General features: G+C 35.2%; 1 protein-coding gene across 2 annotated transcripts; it reads left to right on the forward strand.

The window, feature by feature from the left end:
- Positions 1 to 3,342: 3,342 nt before the first annotated feature.
- Positions 3,343 to 15,893, forward strand: LOC140878393 (SAC3 family protein B). 2 transcript variants are annotated; one of them, XM_073281996.1, is made up of 17 exons: positions 3,343 to 3,568; positions 4,458 to 4,680; positions 4,794 to 5,015; positions 6,065 to 6,307; positions 7,669 to 7,785; positions 9,072 to 9,314; positions 9,602 to 9,778; positions 9,871 to 10,100; positions 10,416 to 10,516; positions 10,716 to 10,931; positions 11,427 to 11,654; positions 11,733 to 11,824; positions 11,930 to 12,023; positions 12,354 to 12,446; positions 12,535 to 13,358; positions 13,436 to 13,550; positions 13,991 to 15,893. In XM_073281996.1, exons 2-17 carry the CDS (start codon positions 4,559 to 4,561, stop codon positions 15,758 to 15,760), a joined length of 4,887 nt encoding a protein of 1,628 aa, XP_073138097.1. In that variant the 5' UTR covers positions 3,343 to 3,568; positions 4,458 to 4,558; the 3' UTR covers positions 15,761 to 15,893. The 2 variants fall into 2 exon arrangements, with proteins under 2 accessions (XP_073138097.1, XP_073138103.1); XM_073282002.1 differs by having other exon boundaries at positions 3,343 to 3,549.
- The last annotated feature ends 4,716 nt before the right edge of the window (positions 15,894 to 20,609 follow it).

Consider the following 20,609-nt stretch of genomic DNA (forward strand, 5'->3'; position numbering starts at 1 on the left):
TGATATAGAATTGTTTGGTGAGATTTTACCAATGGAAATTATGACTAAGATTATTTTCTTTTTTAGAATGCACTTGCATCATAAGAAATGTAGTATGATGGTTGATAGTCCTCTCTTGCATGCCTTTATTGTGTGACATATGTAGGTTGATAAAGATTCTATCTAGTGTTTGTTTTTTCATCTATAGGAAAAATGATTGTGGATTTAGTTTTGGCAAGGAACTTAGTTGATAATTGATGTAACTTTTGGGTTCACATGGTTAAGTGTTACTAAGTTAAGTTTATTATTGGATTTAATATTTTAATCTCTATGTTTAAATAAACAAACTTGAGAACATAAAGTTTGGTTTACAGATATTCAATGATAGATAAGTGGATTGTACAAGCATGTGTAATTAGTCAAGTTGTGGTATAATGCAATCATTGTGTTTGGGAGATGAAAACTACAATTAACCTTTGAGTTTTATGTATGAGTTGATGTAAGCATGTGGTTGGACTTTCAATTATGGTATTAAGAATTGTGTAAAAATCTTAAATTTGGGTTACAGTGGGACATAAGTAAGCTGCAATAATTCTCTTTAAGTTGTGCTTAGCAACGAAAGTTTATAAAGATAGACTTGATTGAGATGAGAAAGACACATGAGAACGATAGGATATTTTCTTATATCAAAGCGCGTAGCGAAAGCATGGTTATTGAGACACTGAGATGTGGAAGCTAGACATGTAAACGTGAATTTAGTAGATCAGATTTTTGAGAGCCTTTGTTATTGGAGTTTGATCAGTCGAATTTCGAGGACAAAATTATTTTTAATCAGAGTATATTGTAACGCTCGAAAAATCCATAATCCACTCACGAGTATTAAAATGATTCTAAATAAAATTTTAATGATTTAATTTAATTTAATTATGATTTAAAAGTTATGTTTAATTAAATGATTTTATGCGATATTAATGATTTAAAAGTTATGTTTAAAAGATTTCGTGCTATATATATTGCATGAGATTCTATGTTTTAAAGTTGAGTTTTTTGGTATTAAAATATATGTTTAAATGTGGTGTTAAATGATTTAATGTTATGTAATATGCCTAAGTGTTTATTGATCGCAAGTTAGTTTTATTGTTTTTAGCTGGTTTGTGATTAATTCTGGAATGAGGAAAATGAGACTAGCCTACAAACGAGGTTAACCAAATATTTTTATATTTATTTTAAGTTTAATGTTTGTGCAGTTTCATTTTAAAATTGAGAGAAACAAAATTTAAAAGTCAGTAGTTGCAACTAATGGGCCGACTTCCAAGTCCATTAGTTACAATTGAGTAGGTGTCAAGTTTTATTTTTTTTTTCTTTCTCAATCTTTTCTCTACTAGCTGCCGCCTACTCCACCTCCCCTCTCCCTTCTCTCGTTCAAACCCTGCACCAAGGAAAAAAGAAAGACTCTCGATCTCGTTCATGCAAGGCTAGATTGCTACCGAGGTACTAGTTAATCACAACCTACAACGATCAGACAAGTTTTAAACGCTTTTGAACCACCATTCGGAATATATGTATTTTGATATGAAAAAAATTGTATATTGATGTGTATATAATGTATATTGCATTGATTTTAAGAGACTTTGAAGAGCATGATGTAGCGTTGTGAAACGTGAATCGTTCTTGACGTTTTATGAAAATATATTGAGATTTGACGAGAAAAGATGTGTGAATATGATTTTTATGGTCTTTTAATATATTTTGAATATTTTATGTTGTATTGACAAAGTTTTAAATTTTGATGTCAAGAACGAAAAGAACGATTGACGTGGATCAGTTTAGTTATGTAATGCATTATATGCTAGTATGTTCTCACGAAATCCAATTCCAAATCCAATTTCAAAGCCAAATCCAATTTTTCAAAGAATCAAACACGCCTAATTTAGGTATCCCATATTTAATATTTAGCCTCAGTTTTGTTTGAGTGATATGATAGATAATATATAAATAAGTAATGTAATGTAAATAAAAATAAATAAGAAATGATAGTTATTTTAGTATTTGATTTGATTGATAGATTATAGTTTATTTGATTTTATTGATTAAATTTTATATAAAAATGATAAATTACCATTTTTTTCTTTTAATAATAAATAAAATATGAATAATATTGTTTATAAGGGGTAATATAGTAATTTCAATTCAATGATTTGATTGACGTAAGATAAATAATTAATAATTTGATTGATATAAAATAAATAATTATTAGATAGATAAATAATATGTCAAGAATAACGCATGATTGGATAAGATAAGTTATACCGATATTAATAATAATCGTACTAAACGGAGCCTAATACATTATATTATATATTATCTTTACTATCTTTACTATATTATAATACATAAACCTCATAGAAAAACCATATTTGGTCATTTTAATGTAATTTCAAATTTATCCTTTATCAGTCTTCTAATTTGTTTAATAATGGAAGTCCAAAAAAGTAAATTTCTTATTCAAAAACATCCCACATTTTGTTCCACTATCCCCATTACCCCTTATCCTAATCACTATAGTGATAATCCTAACATTTAAACAAAAATTATAATTAAATTCAAAGTTTATAAAATAATATTTAATTTCAAATAATATATGTTTTATGCACATGCGTTGGATAGAGCCGTCAATTTGGGTTAGGCCCGCCGGGTTGGCCCGGCCCGCCACACAATTTAAGTGGGTTGGGTTGAAATTTTTTTAACCCAACAAAAGGTGGGCCTAGATGGGCTAACCTGCCTAGGCCCGCGACCTGCGCGCTTAGAAAATTAATAATTTATTTTTATTTTTATTGTTATATATGTATTTTTTAATAAAAGTTGTGATTTTTTTTTGTATTAATTAATTTATATAAAATTTACACACTTGAAATCAATAATTAAAATTTTTATTAATATGTTTCTATTAATATTTATTTATGAAATTATATTTATAATTAATTATAATATTTTTTATTTATTTTTATTTATCGTGACTCAACCCGCGGGCCGGCTTGCCTAACCCGCAACCCACCTTAGGTTGAGTTGGGTTGAGTTGAGGATTTTCAGCCCGCCAAGATGGTGGGTCGGCTCGCCATCAACCCGCCAAAAGTTGGTTTTTGGTGGGCCGGCCCGTCCCGCCATGGGTTGCCCGTTTGACAGCTCTAGCGTTGGATGTGCTCAGTGTGTATATCGGTTTAGTGTATGCTAGCATATGAATATCTCAAATGCAAAAAAAATGCGTGGCCTTGCCCGAATGTCGAATAAGGTAGCATGAACTAAACCTTGTATACCGGTATAATTTATATTTTAGTCCCTAGATCAGTTAATTAATTTCCCAATTATCGCTCCTTTCCCCGCCCTAACCTCACTCACTCTCACAATCCGCCGACTGCCGCCCACCGGTGTCCTCCGACCACTCTCACAATCTGCTGACTGCCGCCCACCGTCCGGCGTTCACCGGTGTCCTCCGACTCGCTTTACGCCTCAAGGATCCAACCCATCACTGCTTGCTGGCCCTGCTCGATTCCTCGCTGATAATTTACATAGGTCCTCGCTGATAATTTACGTAGGTGTTCCTACTTCATACAATAGGAGAATGCAAGTTTCTTCTTGTGTTTGTTCAAACTTGAACCCACATCCCTTGACTTATTAGTTGTTTGGTGACATCTAATTTTACTCAAATTCGAGCAAATCTAAGAATGCAATTAACAAATATAAATGAAATATTTGACCAGTAAATCTCGGCAGATTGCTTTGCCAGCTTTCTTACATACACACTAGGGGTGTTCCATCATCCCCTGCATCCACTTCTATAACTTGGAGAAAATGTTCTTGCTTTCTTGCTCCATGATGCCGCCTCTGCCAGCCTTCCTAAGAGCAATACGTAGGAATCAGATTTACTGGTCAAAATTTGAGATATCTTATCCTTAAATCTTATATTCTTTTTTGTTAAAAATATTTTCTGTGAGCAAGGCAAAACTATCTGCAGACTTGCAAGATACTTTGGCTAAGTTGGACGCTGAAAGATGGCTTTTTAAAGCCGGAATATTGAAGTTGTTCTATTAGCAGTTGGGAATTACTATAGTCTATAAAGTTGGTTCTTCTTATATTGCTCTTGTTTGGTTAGTAGTTTATTTGGGATTGTGGTTCAATCTGATCTTTATTCTGGAATATTCAGACTTTCATTAGACTGTTGGATTTCGATTAAATATGTCAAATTATGCTTAGAATTTAGAACTTTGATTATTTGTTTGATTCTCTATTTTCTCCACATTTGATGCCTTCGACGTAAAGTAACTCTTTTCCACATGACTTTTTATAAATCTGCAAACCGTTAAACGGAATCTGGATCCCCCTTAGTTCTTTGTTTCTTAAAAACCATCCTCCAGAACCCTAAATCAGTATCCAATCCAATCCCCAAAAATCACCGAACTAATTTCATTTTTGAATCACAGGCATTGTCTAACTGGTGTTCTTGATTCGCAACACGCACGGAGATGTAATAAATCTCACTAATGTTTGAGGGAAGCGTTTGAAATTCTCAGGCAACAGAAAAATGGCGTTTCCGGGAGGATTTGGGAAGGACTCGGGCCCTGGCACGGCGGCTCAGCCTGAAACCCCTGCTGTTCGTTTTCCTCAACCTGTTCCTCCATCTCATCCTCTTCCCATATTGCCGAAGTATGTGTTGACACACAAGTATATGCTCGGTTTTATTGTAATCTGTTAAAATTGCATGTGTAACGAAATGTCTTTGGTTGTTTCTGATGGTTGGAGTTTTCTTCTGGACCCAGCGAGTCTCGTTTGAGGTGGGGTGAGCCAAAAGCATCTACAAGTAGAAATGATGACTTCCAGTCTTATCAAAGGCCACCTGAGCTTGTTCTACGAGCTGCGCCTGGGAATCCAAGAACTATTTCGCCAGAAAAAGCTGCTCAAGATCCTAAACGGACGAGATCACCCAATTCTCTCTCACGAGATGAAGAAATTTCAAAGAACTCCAGAATATTCATGGGAGGGTATGCTCCTTTATTGGCCAATCCTCTTCCGAGTTACACTTTACTGTTTCTGTGCTATGTGTCTTGCATCCTTCTTTGTGTTGTTGTCAAATAATAATGTCTACACATTTTTATGTTGTTATAGCCATTAGCCAATATTTAAGCTTATGGCTGAAAGTTCCGATTTTGACCATATCAATTTGGAATATGGTTTTCCATTGGTTTAAAGGTGGGTTTCTTGAATAGTAACAATAATTGTAGCTATAAATATTTACTCTGATAGTTCAGTCTAATAGTTCTCTTGATGCACAATTTGCATGGACCTAGTTTTAATTTAAATTTAAATTTAAATTTAAATTTAAATTTTGGATGTTACTTCTATTTTGTTGGTTTTGTATTTATCTTAAATTGTCAGTCACTTGTTCCTAATCATAGTTTTTCCTTGCTTCTCTAGTTGTTCAATTCTGATTTAGCTTATGCTACATGGGAGATGCTGTCCTTTTCAAGTGCAATCTTCTTCCCCAGCTTTTCTGAGTAATCTATATGTGGCCAGCTTTCTCATAGCGAACTTTAGCCATAAGTTTCTCCTATGTCGAACTTTATTGATCTTTTATTGGATTCCTCATTCTCCCATCCTGTTTTCTCCTGTCTGGCTGTTTGCATGGTCCCTGGTGCATTGTATGTGATAATGTGAAGATACAAGCTAGATTAATGGCACTTCTGGGAGTAGTTAATTACTGTTTTTGTCCTTCGAAATACATTGATCTGGTTGTTTGTCTTTCTACCCATCTGTCAAGGCTCACCACTTTCTAGAATCTATCTTCGTGGCAGTAGACCGTTTTATAGAATTAGAGCTGTAGTACCTTGCTACCTTTGCTGTCCCAATCCTTGTGAATGTCTTTTGATTGGATTTGGAGTTGTTGAACAGTTCGGTTGAACACCTTTTGTTGTGCAATTAGCGTGACATCTTACTAAATGCTTTCAGGTTTTGACCCACATTTTTTGCAGATGTTTCATTGAAGTTGAGTAATATAAATCTGCATACATGATATTGTGAGTTTGTTATGTAGGTCTTCGTTTTCCTCCCCAATGTGGGTTAACATGCCAAAGTCAGAAGGCAATAATAACAATTCACCAGATCAAGAAAGCATGTTATCAACCAGGACAATTGGAGGTGTTCTTCAATCTGGGCGAATGTTTCAGACCCAGCATGCAGATGCTCTGCTTCCAAAACAAACAAGGTCCCCTGCATTTTCCTCAATTCGTGGAGCTTCCCCACTGTATACCTCTTCAGCTTCCGTTGGTCGGAAAAGGTTCAGAAGAATTTTTCTTGCTTTGTTGACAACTTTATTAGCCAGTGAATTCTTTTGGAGGCATTTTGTAGTTTTATTTTTAAAAGAAGTCATTCATACTTTTAATATTATATATATATATATATATATATATATATATATATATATATATATATATTATGATTGGATTTCTCTTCAATGTGCATTCAGAACAAATGCAACTAAAAAACTGGTTGAATCAAGAAACACATGTAAGAAATTAATGAGTTTGACACATGGCCTTTGTTATCAAAGCAGTAAATAAGAGAGTATGTTTGGAAGCAGAAGTCTTTACCTTAAAAGTGTTCTTTTTTTTTAAAAAAAAATATAATAACTCTTTGGTTGAAAAATGGTTTTTGGTTGGGTTTTTTTAGGAAAAATCTCTTTAAAAAAAGGGAAGCTAAAATCCAAAAGACTTGAATTTTAGGCCTCTGGTCCAGCTTCTTTTCAGAAGAGTTTTGAAAAGCTCATTTTCACCACTTTCAAACATGAATTACTTCTCTTCTTTTTTCTTTAAAGAAAGTTGTTAAAAATGCTATGCTTGATAAACATTATTTTAATCCAAGTGCTTCTTATCCAAATTCCGAACTGGATCTTGCTCTTCCGAAGAATTGAATACGGAACAAAACTTTCCTAGTTGTTGGTTTTCAATTACCAAGGAACCACAAAAACAGTGTTTCTTGGTTCTGAAAGTGCCTGTTGGTTGTTGGTTCCACTTTTTTTTGTTAATTAATAAACTGGAAAAGTAGAGTATTATTATTTGTGTGAATCAATGTTCTAAAGAGCAGTAGGCGGTAGGGGGCGGTCACCCACCTAGGCGGTTTTTTGTTTAGGCGGCCCGCCTAGGTGGTTTTCTCTTTTTAGCCTAAATATGGCTACCCGCCTAGGCGGTTTTCTCTTTGTAGCCTAAATAAATATCTAGTTATTCTTGTCCATCTTAATATTTCTCCAATAATTCTCTTCATCGAATTGAAACTTAAAATACATGGAATATTTATCGTCTTCCGATACAAATTGATGCGAAAATATGTCAAATAATGTTTTTTTTTTAAAAAAAAATTTTAATAAAAAAAAAATTATATATTAATCTAGGCGGTCGTCTGGGTGGATTTCGAGCAGCCTAGGTGGCTATTAGGCGGCCTAGACGGTCAATTAATGTAATAACATCCAGAAGCTTCAACTATCTAAAAATTGGAGCGGTGGACAACCGCCTAGGCGTCACCTTTTAGAACACTGACTGTGAATTAAATGGTTTCAACATTTTTACATTATGTAGCCACTGTTTTACCTTCACGTCAATTCAATTATGTTTCACATATTTTATTATTTGGAATTTCTTGTAGATCTCCGATTGACTACAGTGACCTTGATGCTCCTGAGGAAATGCCTTCACCACCTCTGGCTTTTGAGGGTAGCGTATCTGCAGTTGATTATTCTCGGCCTTTTACTGGATCCAGGATGTATGTATCTATTCAATCATATTTATTATTCAACCTGATTTTCAAGCTTCATTTTCAGTATTGTCGAAAATATGTGCTGATTCAATGTACCTAGAATTTAGGTGCATCTTAAATTCTGGAAAGATACTTCTTTGCTTGAAAATATCTTCTGATCACAAAGTCAATGTATGGATGAGTTGTCTGTAAGAATGTTTCTGTGCCTTTTTATTGCAGTAGTTCTCATGACTATCAACTTTGAATTTGTGAGGGTTCAAACCATTTATCTTTTCACTGCTTTTGTTTTTTACCCCATCTCAGCTATATTTCTGCTCTTAAGTGAGTTATTATACTGTTAAAGCTGTAATATTTTAATAGGTCCACATGGCCTGGAGGCTTGATCTGCACTTTCATTATGCTGTCTTTTCCTGTCCTTGTTTGCCATGTTCTAGATCGTCTATCTATCGTTGCAGCTACTACTGCTTTATGTTTGGCAAGGTTCTAAAATTCGCTAAGCGCTAGTCAGGCGCCAGACCAGCGCTAGGAGGACTAGGCGCCGCTAGGCGGATTCCATGGTATAACATAATAAATCTTGTATTATAACTCCAACATGATAACATCAAATTTAAAATGAGTTCAAAATTATATAACTAATAAAATTCCACAAATTTACTCTACTTTTTCTCTATAAATTTCTCTACTTAATATTCTCCATATTTTTCTTCTCTTCTATTTAGAAACGGCGTTGAAAGGGTTTTCATGGAAGGGTAAATAAAATTTTTCGTCAGTTTTTTTATTGGGCTTATGATTTAAAAGCACAAAAAAAAATTCATTTCCACTTAAGGCTGCCTAAGGCCGCCTAGGCTGGCCGACAAGCACTTTTTCGGTGCGGTCGGCCGGTGCCTAGCGCCTAGGCGGCCAACGTCTAGGCCGATTTCAGAACACTGATGTTTGGCATTTGTCATTCCTCTCTCTCCCTTTTCACCGATACACACGTTTAATTCTTTTTATTTATTACTATTTATTTAATATTGTTATTATTATTATGTGACATGATTTTACACATCAAAATCGGGCACATTTAACCGCGTTGATTTGTCAGAAATTATGAAGGATCCAGTGATCCACATGCCTTCACTTTGCGTCTAGTATCTGACGCCGGATATTCAGTGTCAGAAAGAGGGTTCTTTTGGAGTTTGTAGTATAATATGTACCTTTGCACCAAGTTTTCAACAAAATTCTTGCTGTTTAATTACATATTTGTGGTTGTTTAATACAATATCTTTATGTTCGATGCTGTGGATATGTAGGCCTTTTTCCTCTTCCCCCTCCAGGGCTTACCAGTTTAATTCTTCAAGTAATAACCCCACTCCTCCAACCCGAGATGGCCTGGCCCCTTTCTCAACAACTGGAGACTTGTATCAATCTCGAGAAACATCTCACATGAAGCATGTAGATGTTCTGCTTCCAAAACGAACTAGGTCCCCGACGTCCCAGTCTATGTCTGAGTCTTTCACAGAGAATCATGTTTTTGCTTCGGATGGTTATGGAAGGTATATGATTTTTTCTGCTTTTTGACATGCTTTGTGTGATTTTTTTTAAATTATTATTATTATTATTATTATTTTTGCAAGTGAATAATGTTTAAGGCATGCACAAGTTCTGTTCATGTTAACAAAGTTATTCTGATGTTCAATGCTGTAGACAGTGAAAATCATTCTACTTGCAGCAATGTTTCTCTCCCTTATATTATAATGAATCAGATTTTGTTGTTCATTGTTATATTCTTTCTTTTTTCCTCCTTGTCTGCATTTAAACTGAAGATGGACTTTTCTTCCAGAGTGCCTGATTCTCAAAGTCAGAAAGAGTTTTCAAAATCTGGAAAGGCCAACAGCATCGAAGTTACTGCAAGCAAGCCACTGAATTATCCAATTGGAAAAAAAGCCAAGTTACCTCTTTTATCGCCATCTGATCAAGTCATTCAAGATAATTCAGATTCTGCACAGGAGATTGAACGGTAGGATATTACCTTTCTGACATTGTTTTGTACCATCAACTGAGCAAAATTGTGGGAAAGTCTTTTTTGTGTTGAGCTTATTATTTTTGCAGAGAACTACAGTCCAAAGCCAAGCGTTTGGCCCGCTTTAAGGATGAACTAAGCGAACCAATGCAAAATACAACTTTCAGAAACCAAAAACACGCTTTGGAGAAACCAAGACCTCATGAAGATTCAAAAATGGATGCAACAGCAGATTTCATTGATAGTGATGTTATTTCTTACTATCAAGGTGGGGCATCGTCTGGAAGTATAGTTGGAGTGTGTCCAGATATGTGTCCAGGTACATGCACACTGCCATTGTAATTTATTTGTTGAAATAATTAGCAAGCCAAGGTCGTTGCTACTTGCTTGTTGAATTATATTTTGCCTATTCGAGTGTAAGCACTAAGCAACATGTTTTCTTCTTAATATACCTGTACCTGTCCTGGGTTTGATGAAACTAGATGTGAGAAGTATAATAGTACTATCGTGCTAGTTGGAGGGAAAATACTTATGCTTGCGACCGAGGGCTCAAATATTGTTGTTAGCTTCTCCATGCACTTATTCATCTAGTTTACTAAATTATGTTTAACGTGTCATATGAACTTTTTCTCAGAGTCTGAGAGAGCTGAACGTGAAAGAAAAGGGGACCTGGATTACTATGAACGCTTGGATGGGGATAGGAATCTATCAAGCAAATTTATTGCTGTTAAAAAGGTTTGTATTTGCCTCATAGCCTAATTAATCCGAACCAACCTATTGGGGAAAATTAATTTTTTCTACGGATAAAAAAAGTTTTTTTTTCCTGCTGATTAAAAAAAAAAAAATCCTGCATACTGCGGATAAAGTGCTCTTACTTGGACAATATGTGTACTAGTAGCAATGATTATGCTGATATTTTCTCTTGATTATTCAGTACACAAGGACAGCTGAGAGGGAAGCAGAGTTGATACGTCCCATGCCAATCTTGCAGAAAACAATGGATTATCTTCTGAGCTTACTGGATCAACCTTATGATAATCGGTTTCTTGGCTTATATAACTTCCTTTGGGATAGAATGCGTGCAATCCGTATGGATCTGAGGATGCAACATATTTTTGATCTGCAGGCCATTAGGATGCTGGAGCAAATGGTCTGTTTCTTCTTTTTGTTTAGTCACAAAGAATTTTGCACGTATTCTCTATGGTTGTAGTTGCAACTCCAAAAGTGTTGATGACTGGTGTATTTTGCAAATGGATGTTCAAATATAGTAATTGTTTCATTGATAAGAAACTGGATGTTGGTAGTAATTAGTATGTATTGCTTCCTCTGTAGCATTTTTCTTTCTCAGGATAGTGAAAATTGATATCAGAATCAGGATTCGGAAACTAGAAATAGTGTTAATCGCTGCTTGTAGAAACTTCAGAAACTAGAATGACAAACATGATTTTTTTCTGATGTTCTAGTTGTTTTCTCATCTTGAATGATTTCCTTTCTGCTAACCATTTATCAAAAACCACTTCACAAAAAAAAAGAATTGGTTCCTTTCGTCCATCCTCTCTTTTTAGTTTCTATGGTATCAATAACATTCTTGGGTGTTGAAACTTCTACGCAAACTAATCATCTCTGCTGACATTTATTTTTGCAGATAAGACTTCATATATTAGCCATGCACGAGTTATGTGAGTACACCAAAGGAGAGGGATTTTCTGAGGGATTTGATGCGCACCTTAACATTGAGCAGATGAACAAGACTTCTGTTGAACTATTCCAGTTTTACGATGATCACAGGAAGAAAGGAATACATGTACCATCAGAAAGAGAATTCAGAGGTTATTATGCACTCCTCAAACTTGACAAGCATCCTGGGTATAAAGTAAGTCGACTAAGATGGAAAATGGTTCTCTACCACTCTTGATTTAGTGATGCCTGTCAAATAAGAAAATCATGCCAGGTTGAACCTGCAGAGCTGTCACTTGATCTGGCGAAGATGACACCAGAAATGCGACAAACTCCAGAAGTTTTATTTGCTCGTGATGTTGCCAGGTTTGTCAGCCCCTGACATTAAATTTTTATTTCTTCATTTTTTGTGATTTCTCATCAAATTACTAATCCAGTTATCTATTAATAACTGTGGTCCTTTTGCTACAGAGCCTGCAGAACAGGCAATTTTATTGCCTTCTTTAGGCTTGCCCACAGAGCTAGCTATCTTCAAGCGTGTTTAATGCATGCTCATTTCTCTAAGGTATGGACGGACTTTTCTGCATATGTTTATCGCTCTCTGTTAAATCAAAGTCTGAACTTTAATGCCTTCTATGGATCTTATCCCATTAAGTTTGGATAGTTCTCATCTCTCGGGGTTTGTCAGAATGAAGGGAATATCTAGTAATATATTACCGCGCAACCCTGCTTCGGCCATTTCGAATTAAGCAGTACAGTCTATTTCTTCTGCCTGATTTAAAACATGCCAATTGTCATATTTGTGTTGGAAACCATGTTTTCAATCATTACAAATTGATTCTAAGTATTTAAATTATTCTGTGTTGATGTCTCACCTCGATGTTGTTTCGACCAGTTACGTGCTCATGCGTTTGCATCATTGCACAGTGGTCTGCAGATTAACCAAGGAATTCCCCTGACTCAAGTTGCTAAATGGCTTGCAATGGAGGTAATTTTTCTAGTTGTTTCTAGCTTGATACTGCTTCAAACATCTTGAAGAAACATTCAATTTTTTCTACTGTTTCTGTTTAAATCAGGAAGAGAACATAGAGGAGCTTCTGGAATACTATGGCTTCTCGGTGAAGGTCTTTGAAGAACTATACATGGTGAAGGAAAATACACTTATTAGTGGTGATATAGACTACCCTGTCAAGTGTTCTAAACTTGTTGGTACTAAAAGATCAAAGATGATTGTCAATGATGTCTCATCCCCTTCACTTGCCAAATCTTACGATATCGGCGAGTTAAGAGAGTCACCACAGAAAAGGGATCCTGAGCAAAAATCTAAGCCTTTGCAACTCATTGTGCCTGGAATTGTGGCCCAGCCCATCGATCAGGAAATGCATGATTCTGCTACAAACTTATCTCCTAAAGGTGGCGTGCAAAATCACATGCATAGAACATTCAGCGATCTAATGTCTCAGGATGAACAAAGGACTATATTTGAGGGTCAGGTGGTCCCAGCTAGTCCGATACCCTCGGATTTCAGCAATAGTTCCTCTGAAAATTATTGTGTTAGGATTGGAAACAAACAAAAAACAAACTATGACTTCCGATTTAGAAACTCGTTTGGTAGAACAATTAAGGACGATTTAGAATTAACACTATCCCCTGGTAAAACAATTAAGCATGATTTAGAATTAACGCCATCCCCAATCACGCGAGAAAGAGATGAAGAAAAGAGTCGGGCCTTGCTGCCTATTGATTCTCTTGTAAATACTTCAATATCCGAGCCATTTTTTACTGAACATTTGGAAGCGGAAGATCAGACAGGCGTCGTGGAAGAAGATACAGCTAATGATGCAGAAACAAGTCATTATGATGAAGAAGTCACCGAGGCTAAGCTTAAGCTAGTGTTGAGGTTGTTAATTGTTTTTATTTTTTACTTTACTCGTATGATTATTTCTCGCAGAGCTGTGCTCATTGATTATTGGTCAGGACGTGGAGACGTCACACAACAAAGAAAAAAAACTTGCGCGACCACAGAATGGCAGAAGCATGTGCTGCATTGAATTCCCTTTCTCAGGGCCCACCAATTTGGCAATACAAAGCGGTAAATATTCTTCTGAGTCTTTTTCAGACTTCATACATAACATAATGCACTGTGCTTATTTCCCGAATCCCGCTATGATGCATGTGATGGCTGTTCAGTGCTTGTAACAGTCTGTATGTACTTTGCATGCTTCGGGAATCAGTATGCTGTCAAATATTTTATATTAAATCCAGCTTTCCTGATTCATCAGGACCTTGGTGATGCTAGTGGATGTATGATGTATCGGTTAGTAAATAGACACTAGAGTGCATGGCTTTTGCTGATATGCACTTCGCTAGCTTTCTTTGAGTTTTAGGTACATAGATCACACGATTGATATGTTTATGCTAACTATATTTTTTGAATATAGATAATGAACATGTTAATTCCCATTCCCTTAATTACTTTTGCTGTTTTTGGTCAATGTAATAATGGTTTTTTATTTACTATCTCTCCTAAAGCAATCAGATGTTCATGGTGTACTCGATATTGATCGCATCATAACTATGAGAAGTCAAATTCAAGGAAGATCATGGTCTGTGCTAAATCCTTCAGATGTGGTGGCTGCTAAACTTGCTGAAAAAAATCCAGATGCTAAGTGCCTTTGCTGGAAGCTGTTATTGTGTTCTCAGGAAGAAACTGCTTATAGAGACGACATGGGACAAAAAAAAGAAGCTGTCCCCTCAGCAGCAGGTTCATGGTTGCGTTCTAAGTTTATGGATGCTAGCAATGAGGATGGTGATCTGGTTGTTTCATCTCCTGGCCTCGCAATTTGGAAAACTTGGATTTCTTGGCAATCTAGTACTGATCAAATCTGCTGTTTGTCTGTTGTTAAGAGTGACGTTTTTGAGGATCTGAACAATTCAAGAATGGGTGCAAGCGCTGTTTTGTTCCTTTTGTCAGAAAACATTCCACTAGAACTCCAGAAGAATCGTCTTCATGACTTGATACTGTCGCTGCCTTCTGGTTCTCGTGTGCCCCTTCTGATCTTGAGTGTTGCAGAAAAGGATGAATCAGATCCTTCTACTGTAGCCAAAGATTTAGGACTCAATGATATTGACAAATCTAGGGTCAGCGTGTTTTCCTTCTCGTTTCTCAAAGACCAGCAAACAGAACAGTTTGATGGATTTTTTAGTGATGAACGCCTAAGAGAAGGACTGGAGTGGCTGGCAGGCGAATCACCCCAACAGATGGATATTCGTGGCATAAAGTTGCGTGAGTTGGTTATTTCTCACTTAAATTCTACTCTGGAGGTTCTGGATGCTCATAAAATTGGTCCCAATCAATGTATTTTGGCGTTCAATGAAGCTTTGGATCAATCCATGGAAAACATAGCTTCGGCAGCTCATGCAAATCCTATAGGCTGGCCTTGTCCTGAAATTGACCTCCTCGACGAGACCAGCGATGAATACCGAGCTGTGATGTGGTACTTACCGAGTAGAGGATGGAGTACATCTGTGAGAACTGAAACACTCAGACATGCATTATACCATTCCAAACTTCCGGTTTGGGAGGATGACATATCCTGGTTATCTTGGGGATTCAACATTAGTGATATCGAGAACCATAAAATGCAACTTGAAAGTTGCTTGATGACATATTTAACAGAAACTACTCAGATGATTGGGTCAGGCTTGGCAAGACAAGAAGCAAGTGCACTACTTCAAAAATGTACTCGGCTCGAGCTCCACAACTCAACATATTACATTGTCCCTAGTTGGGTTAAGATTTTTCGTAGGATATTCAACTGGCGGTTGATGAATATAGCCACTGTTGAAGTGCAATCAACTTATGTCTTGGTACAGCGAGACATCTCTGCTCCAACTTCCGAGATTCGGGATATTTCAGAATCAGTAGTTCATGAATTGCTACCATCTTACATTGACCATCCATCCTTTGACGAATTGGTTGAAGTTGGCCGTGAAACTCTTGTGCCGGTTCACTCTGTCTATGAAGCTTTGAAGGCCATGCCATCTGCTGCTTACCGCGATCCCGACCATCTGATTTTTGGTGAGAATGATGTGTTGCTGGAGAGTGGAAAGAGAAGTGAAAGTGATGGGCAAATGGTTACATATTATGGTCACTCAAGTACCGTTGCAAACGATGGAGACCAACTGATATTAAGCAATAAACCTGCCAGAGAAGCAGATAGATTGAGTGAGTTGTTGCAAAAGTGCAATATTTTGCAGAACAAGATAGACAAAAAATTGTCCATCTATTTTGATATATAGTTAATTGTGTATGATTTTTTATTTATTTATTTTGTAGTCTAAAATTGTCCTTTTAATTTTTTTTTTTAAATATTGTACTCTATCATTTTTTTGTTTAGATGTACCAATAGTGATAAAAAAATTAAAAAAAATAAAAAAATATCTCTTATCTTCGAATAGTGTGTACTCAGCATCAATTTTATTTATATTATTTTCACATTGTCCATTTACTTTGAGATTGAGATGAGATAATTAGATAAACAGTATCTTCTGTATCGTTTTTGTTTTTCAAGTATTGTAGTTTTCTGTTCAAGTATCTCCATTTTCTATGTTGTTAATAATAGTAGAAACTTGTCTTTGATCGGGCGTTGGAGTTGGTAGAATAGGAACATATTGAAATGATTAGAAGTTCGATTTCTTCTATCAACATTTTTTTGGACGAGTTTATGACACAGTTTGCTCAATGCAGTTTTTATCCAATGTAGTTTATTTGATTAACATTGTTTGCAGATCATTGTGATCATCTGAGAGTTTACTCAGTGTGTAACGAATTATAAAGGTTATGAGTTTTATAAAATAATATAGTAGAAAATTGGAAAAAAAAATTTAAGAAATTTCCATAACAAATTTATCATATCGATATGTGATATTTTCTTCTTATTTGAGCTTAGTCATTAATAAACATTATTGGATTATAAATTACTTTTGTGTTGGAACAATTTATTCGTGAATCTTTTAATTGACGACTTTGTTTAAATTTCATGTTATTATAATTTCTTTTTTCCATTCAATTATGCAAATTAGTTTTTATTGTGACATTATATGCACATAGAAAAATAGGTAGGCATACATAAAATATTTTCCATCAAAGTAAATATTGAAAATTCTATGATGTAGCACCTAACTATATAGATTTAAATTATTAAAAGGTCACCCAATATATGATTGATTACCTACAAAATTCATTTCTCTTTCTCAAAAAGCACGGAAGAAACACGGATATAAATATAGATTTAGATTTGTACATATGTAATCACCACTGGGACATATTTTTTCGATATAATTCATTATTATAATTGTAAAATAATTATCAAGTATGATTAAAAAACAAAATTCATCATGTATATTTATTACATATATAATAGAATATTCAAGTGTGAAGATGACAAATAGACATTTCTTAATAGCTTGCGAATTTTGAAAACATTGACGAGAGTATTGGTAGATATTGCGGTCTATAAATATTTATGGTATTTTTTATTGAATAAGGAAAGGGAAGATATTTTTGTCCATTAATCTAAGGTTCAAGAACTAATATCATGCGTAGTTTATACTACACCGAGAGTATTTTTTTCACTATTTTAATATCATTAGATCACGTGAGACCATTATATTTTATAGAAATTGACATGTGTGTTGATGATCCAATGGTTGTAATTTGAACACATCATGAGAGGAGAAGTACTCCAAGTATAGCATAGAATAATCTCGTCACCGGAGTTAGAATCGTCAATTTGGATTAGGTCCGTCGGGTCGACCCGTACACCACACAAATTTAAGTAGGTTGAGTTGAAATTGTTTCAACCCAACTAAAGGTGGGTCAACCCGAGGCAGACTTGGGTTGACCCACGGGGCCTCGAGAAAAATGTTTAATTTTTTTTTTTTCACTTTATGGTGATATATGTACTTTTTTTAATAAATGTTATACATATTTTGTATTAATTATTTTAAATAAAATTTACACGCGTTAAATCAATAATTATAAATTTTATTAATATGTTTCTATTAATTATTTATGAAATGAAATTTATAATTTATTATATTGATTTTTTTATTTTTATTTATTTATTTTTATTTGTAGTTAGCTAACTCGCTGGACGATCCGTCTAACCTATAACCCACCTTGGATTGGGTTGAGGATTTCCAGCCCGTCGGGATGATGGGCCGGTCCTCCCTCGACCCGCTAAACGATGAGTTTTTGGTGGGCCGGTTTGGCCCGGTTCGCCATGGGTTGGCCGCCCTATCTGAAAGCTCTAACTGGGGTGTTGCAGAGTGTAGAGCAACAACCAACATGCAACAAACATTAAATCACTAGTTCTCACATGATTTTATGTGGCGTTCATGTTAATTCAAAGGTTGTGCTAGCATAGTTTTTGTCTTCTCTAAGATGACAAAATATTATTTGAGTAGATTTCCTATAAGACAATTTAACATAATATCCATAAGACGGATATATAGTAATATTTTTGGCAAGAAAAATAATATTAATTTATAGGTCAGGTCAAATAAAAGATTCGTCTCATAAAATTAACTTGTGAACAAAATAAAATAAAAGATATGTCTCATAAGAGTTTTATAATAAAATTTTATGAGATTGATACCAAATAAAGTATAAAAAAATTGTTTTTTTAGTCCTGTATGTTTGTCACTTTGCGATTTCAGTCTTTTATATTTTCAGATTTCAGTTTTAGTCCGCTATCTTTATTTTTGGCAATTTTAGTCCTTTTTCCGATGTGGCGCTGACGTGGCACCAATTCAGTATTGATGTGGAGCTGACGTGTACAGTGCCACGTAATCATTTTCGAATAAAAAAGATCGAAATTACCAAAAATCGGAACATGCAGGACTAAAACTGAAATATGAAAACATAGAGGACCAAAATCGCAAAGTGACAAACATACAAGACCAAATTTGCAGTTTTTCTTAAAATATATAATATAGGTGTAGATACACATATAGACACATACATAAATACATGAATGCATCTTTAGATGCATACATCTGTTTTACTATATATATATAATACAAAATCATCATATCTATACTATATATAAAGCAAGAGCACCTTAGTAGTGGTCTCTTGGTATGACCTCCCTCATAATTTTACCCTTTGATGGTTATGTAATTACGAAAATATCATTTTATTATATTTTTTTGTCTTTTTTGAATATTTATTTACAAAAATTCCATTTTTATTTCGCTATTTATTATTATTATTATTATTATTAGTTAAAAAATAAACAATAAAAGGCACGCAACGCGTGCGTCTGGATACTAGTACTAATTATAAGTGAGTCTCAAATGAAACGATCTCACATATTTATATCTATGAAGGTATGTTTTATGTGAAACGATCTCATAAAAATTTATCCGTGAGACCATTTGACATTATCTGTATTTAGATTTAAAGGTATTACTTTTAGTATAAAAAATAATATATTTCATTGTTCGAGTCGAGAAAAAGATATATCTCACAAAATTAACTCGTACGACAATAACACATGAGTTTTTGTGCTTCGTGAATCGGGTCGACGTATAGTAACCCAGTCCCAATTTTACAAGATTAATTTGACTAAATGTGTTTAGATCAAGTAAAATATAATTAAAAGATACTAATTATGTCAAACGGACCAAGAAATCGAACCCAGAATGTCCAAAAGTGGTAAATGGGTTTATTTGGGCTCAGGTGGTTCGGAAGGTCCGAATGTTTCGAAAGCTACGGTGCGTTCGGAACTTTCGAAGTATGATCGGAGCTTCCGATCTCAGTTAAGCTATGTCCATTATCGACGTGTCAAATCGCTCGGACACGCAGAAGATCGGAACGTCCGAAAGTGAGTTCGGAGCTTCCGATCGTTGCATTTCTGCAACGTGGCTGACATGCGAGTTCGGAACTTCCGAAGAGGAGTTCGGAGCTTTTGAACTTTGTCTATAAATAGGGCATCGGAGGCTCATTTTCCTTGCTCATTTACATCTTTCCCATCTCGGTTCTTGGTAGTTCTTAGGGTTTTCCAGCCTTCTTTTGGCTAGGGACGGGCCTTAGCGAGGGGTCTAGGAGTTGTGCTCAAGTTACGGTACATTCAACATCAAAAGACTGACCACGGACGAAGGTATACCCTAGATCTTATAAATAGTTTGGGAGTATCTATTAGCTTAGTTAAGGCTTTTAGATGTTTTGTGATCTAGTACTCTTGTGATGATATGCTTGGACAGTAGAGCTGGTGTAGCTTGCCTACTAGTATTAAGGTATGAAAGTACTGTTCGAGATACCCTGACTGAATATACATGTATTATAGGTTGCATTATTTATATGACATGATTTGATCTGCATATATTATGTCACGTTATTATGCTTCATGCATGATCATCTTGAGCTTGTATCATTGTAATATCCTGTAGTAGGGTTTCCATCTTATCCTTTTAGTGGATGGTTGGACACGTAGATTCGTGATCAGGTCACCTATATCCACTGTCGGGTATGTGAGACACCTCCTGGTGCGACGACGCAGAGTGCTACATACCTAGGGCCCGAGTCTGTTCTTGAACTAGAGATTTTTGACCTCAAGTCTTGGTAACCCGTACTCTTGTATTCATGCACATATAATATTGTATACTCATACTCTCGTACTACGCGTAGTTCGCTCACGTCCTTTATTTCAGTGATTATTGAACACCCTATTCGACGGGGCATGTCTCATGTTGGATAGCGCATGAGATGCCGGGAGTTCCTAGGTGTCGAGATTGTTAGCGTGTGAAGTTTATTTTTGCAATGTTGTTTATCGTTCCGAGGATGTTGGTACTGAGAATCTTGTTATTTGATTTTGTTGTAATAATCAAGTTTGCAAATTTCTTCTTTTGAAATTGTATAACTTTATCAATTTTTACAGTTTAACTCTGATTATGTTTTTATAAAGATTATTGCATGCTTAGTTCTGATTAGTAGGTGATCACAGTGCGAGTCAATACACGACGTCACAGATCTATATATGTAAAATGATTCGACCCGATTCATTTCTAGAGTAAAAAATAATATTTTTAACATAAAAAATAATACTCTTTTATGGATTTGGATACCATTTTCGTAAAATTGATC

The sequence above is a fragment of the Henckelia pumila genome, chromosome 1, assembly GCF_033568475.1.
Source record: "Henckelia pumila isolate YLH828 chromosome 1, ASM3356847v2, whole genome shotgun sequence".
Taxonomy (NCBI): Eukaryota; Viridiplantae; Streptophyta; class Magnoliopsida; order Lamiales; family Gesneriaceae; genus Henckelia; species Henckelia pumila.

Coding starts and splice junctions, on each gene's coding strand:
- LOC140878393 (XM_073281996.1), top strand. CDS start 4,559: ATGGCGTTTCCGGGAGGATTTGGGAAGGACTCGGGCCCTGGCACGGCG. Junction 6,308..7,668: donor GCTTCCGTTGGTCGGAAAAG/GTTCAGAAGAAT, acceptor AATTTCTTGTAG/ATCTCCGATTGACTACAGTG. Junction 12,024..12,353: donor TGCATGCTCATTTCTCTAAG/GTATGGACGGAC, acceptor TGTTTCGACCAG/TTACGTGCTCATGCGTTTGC.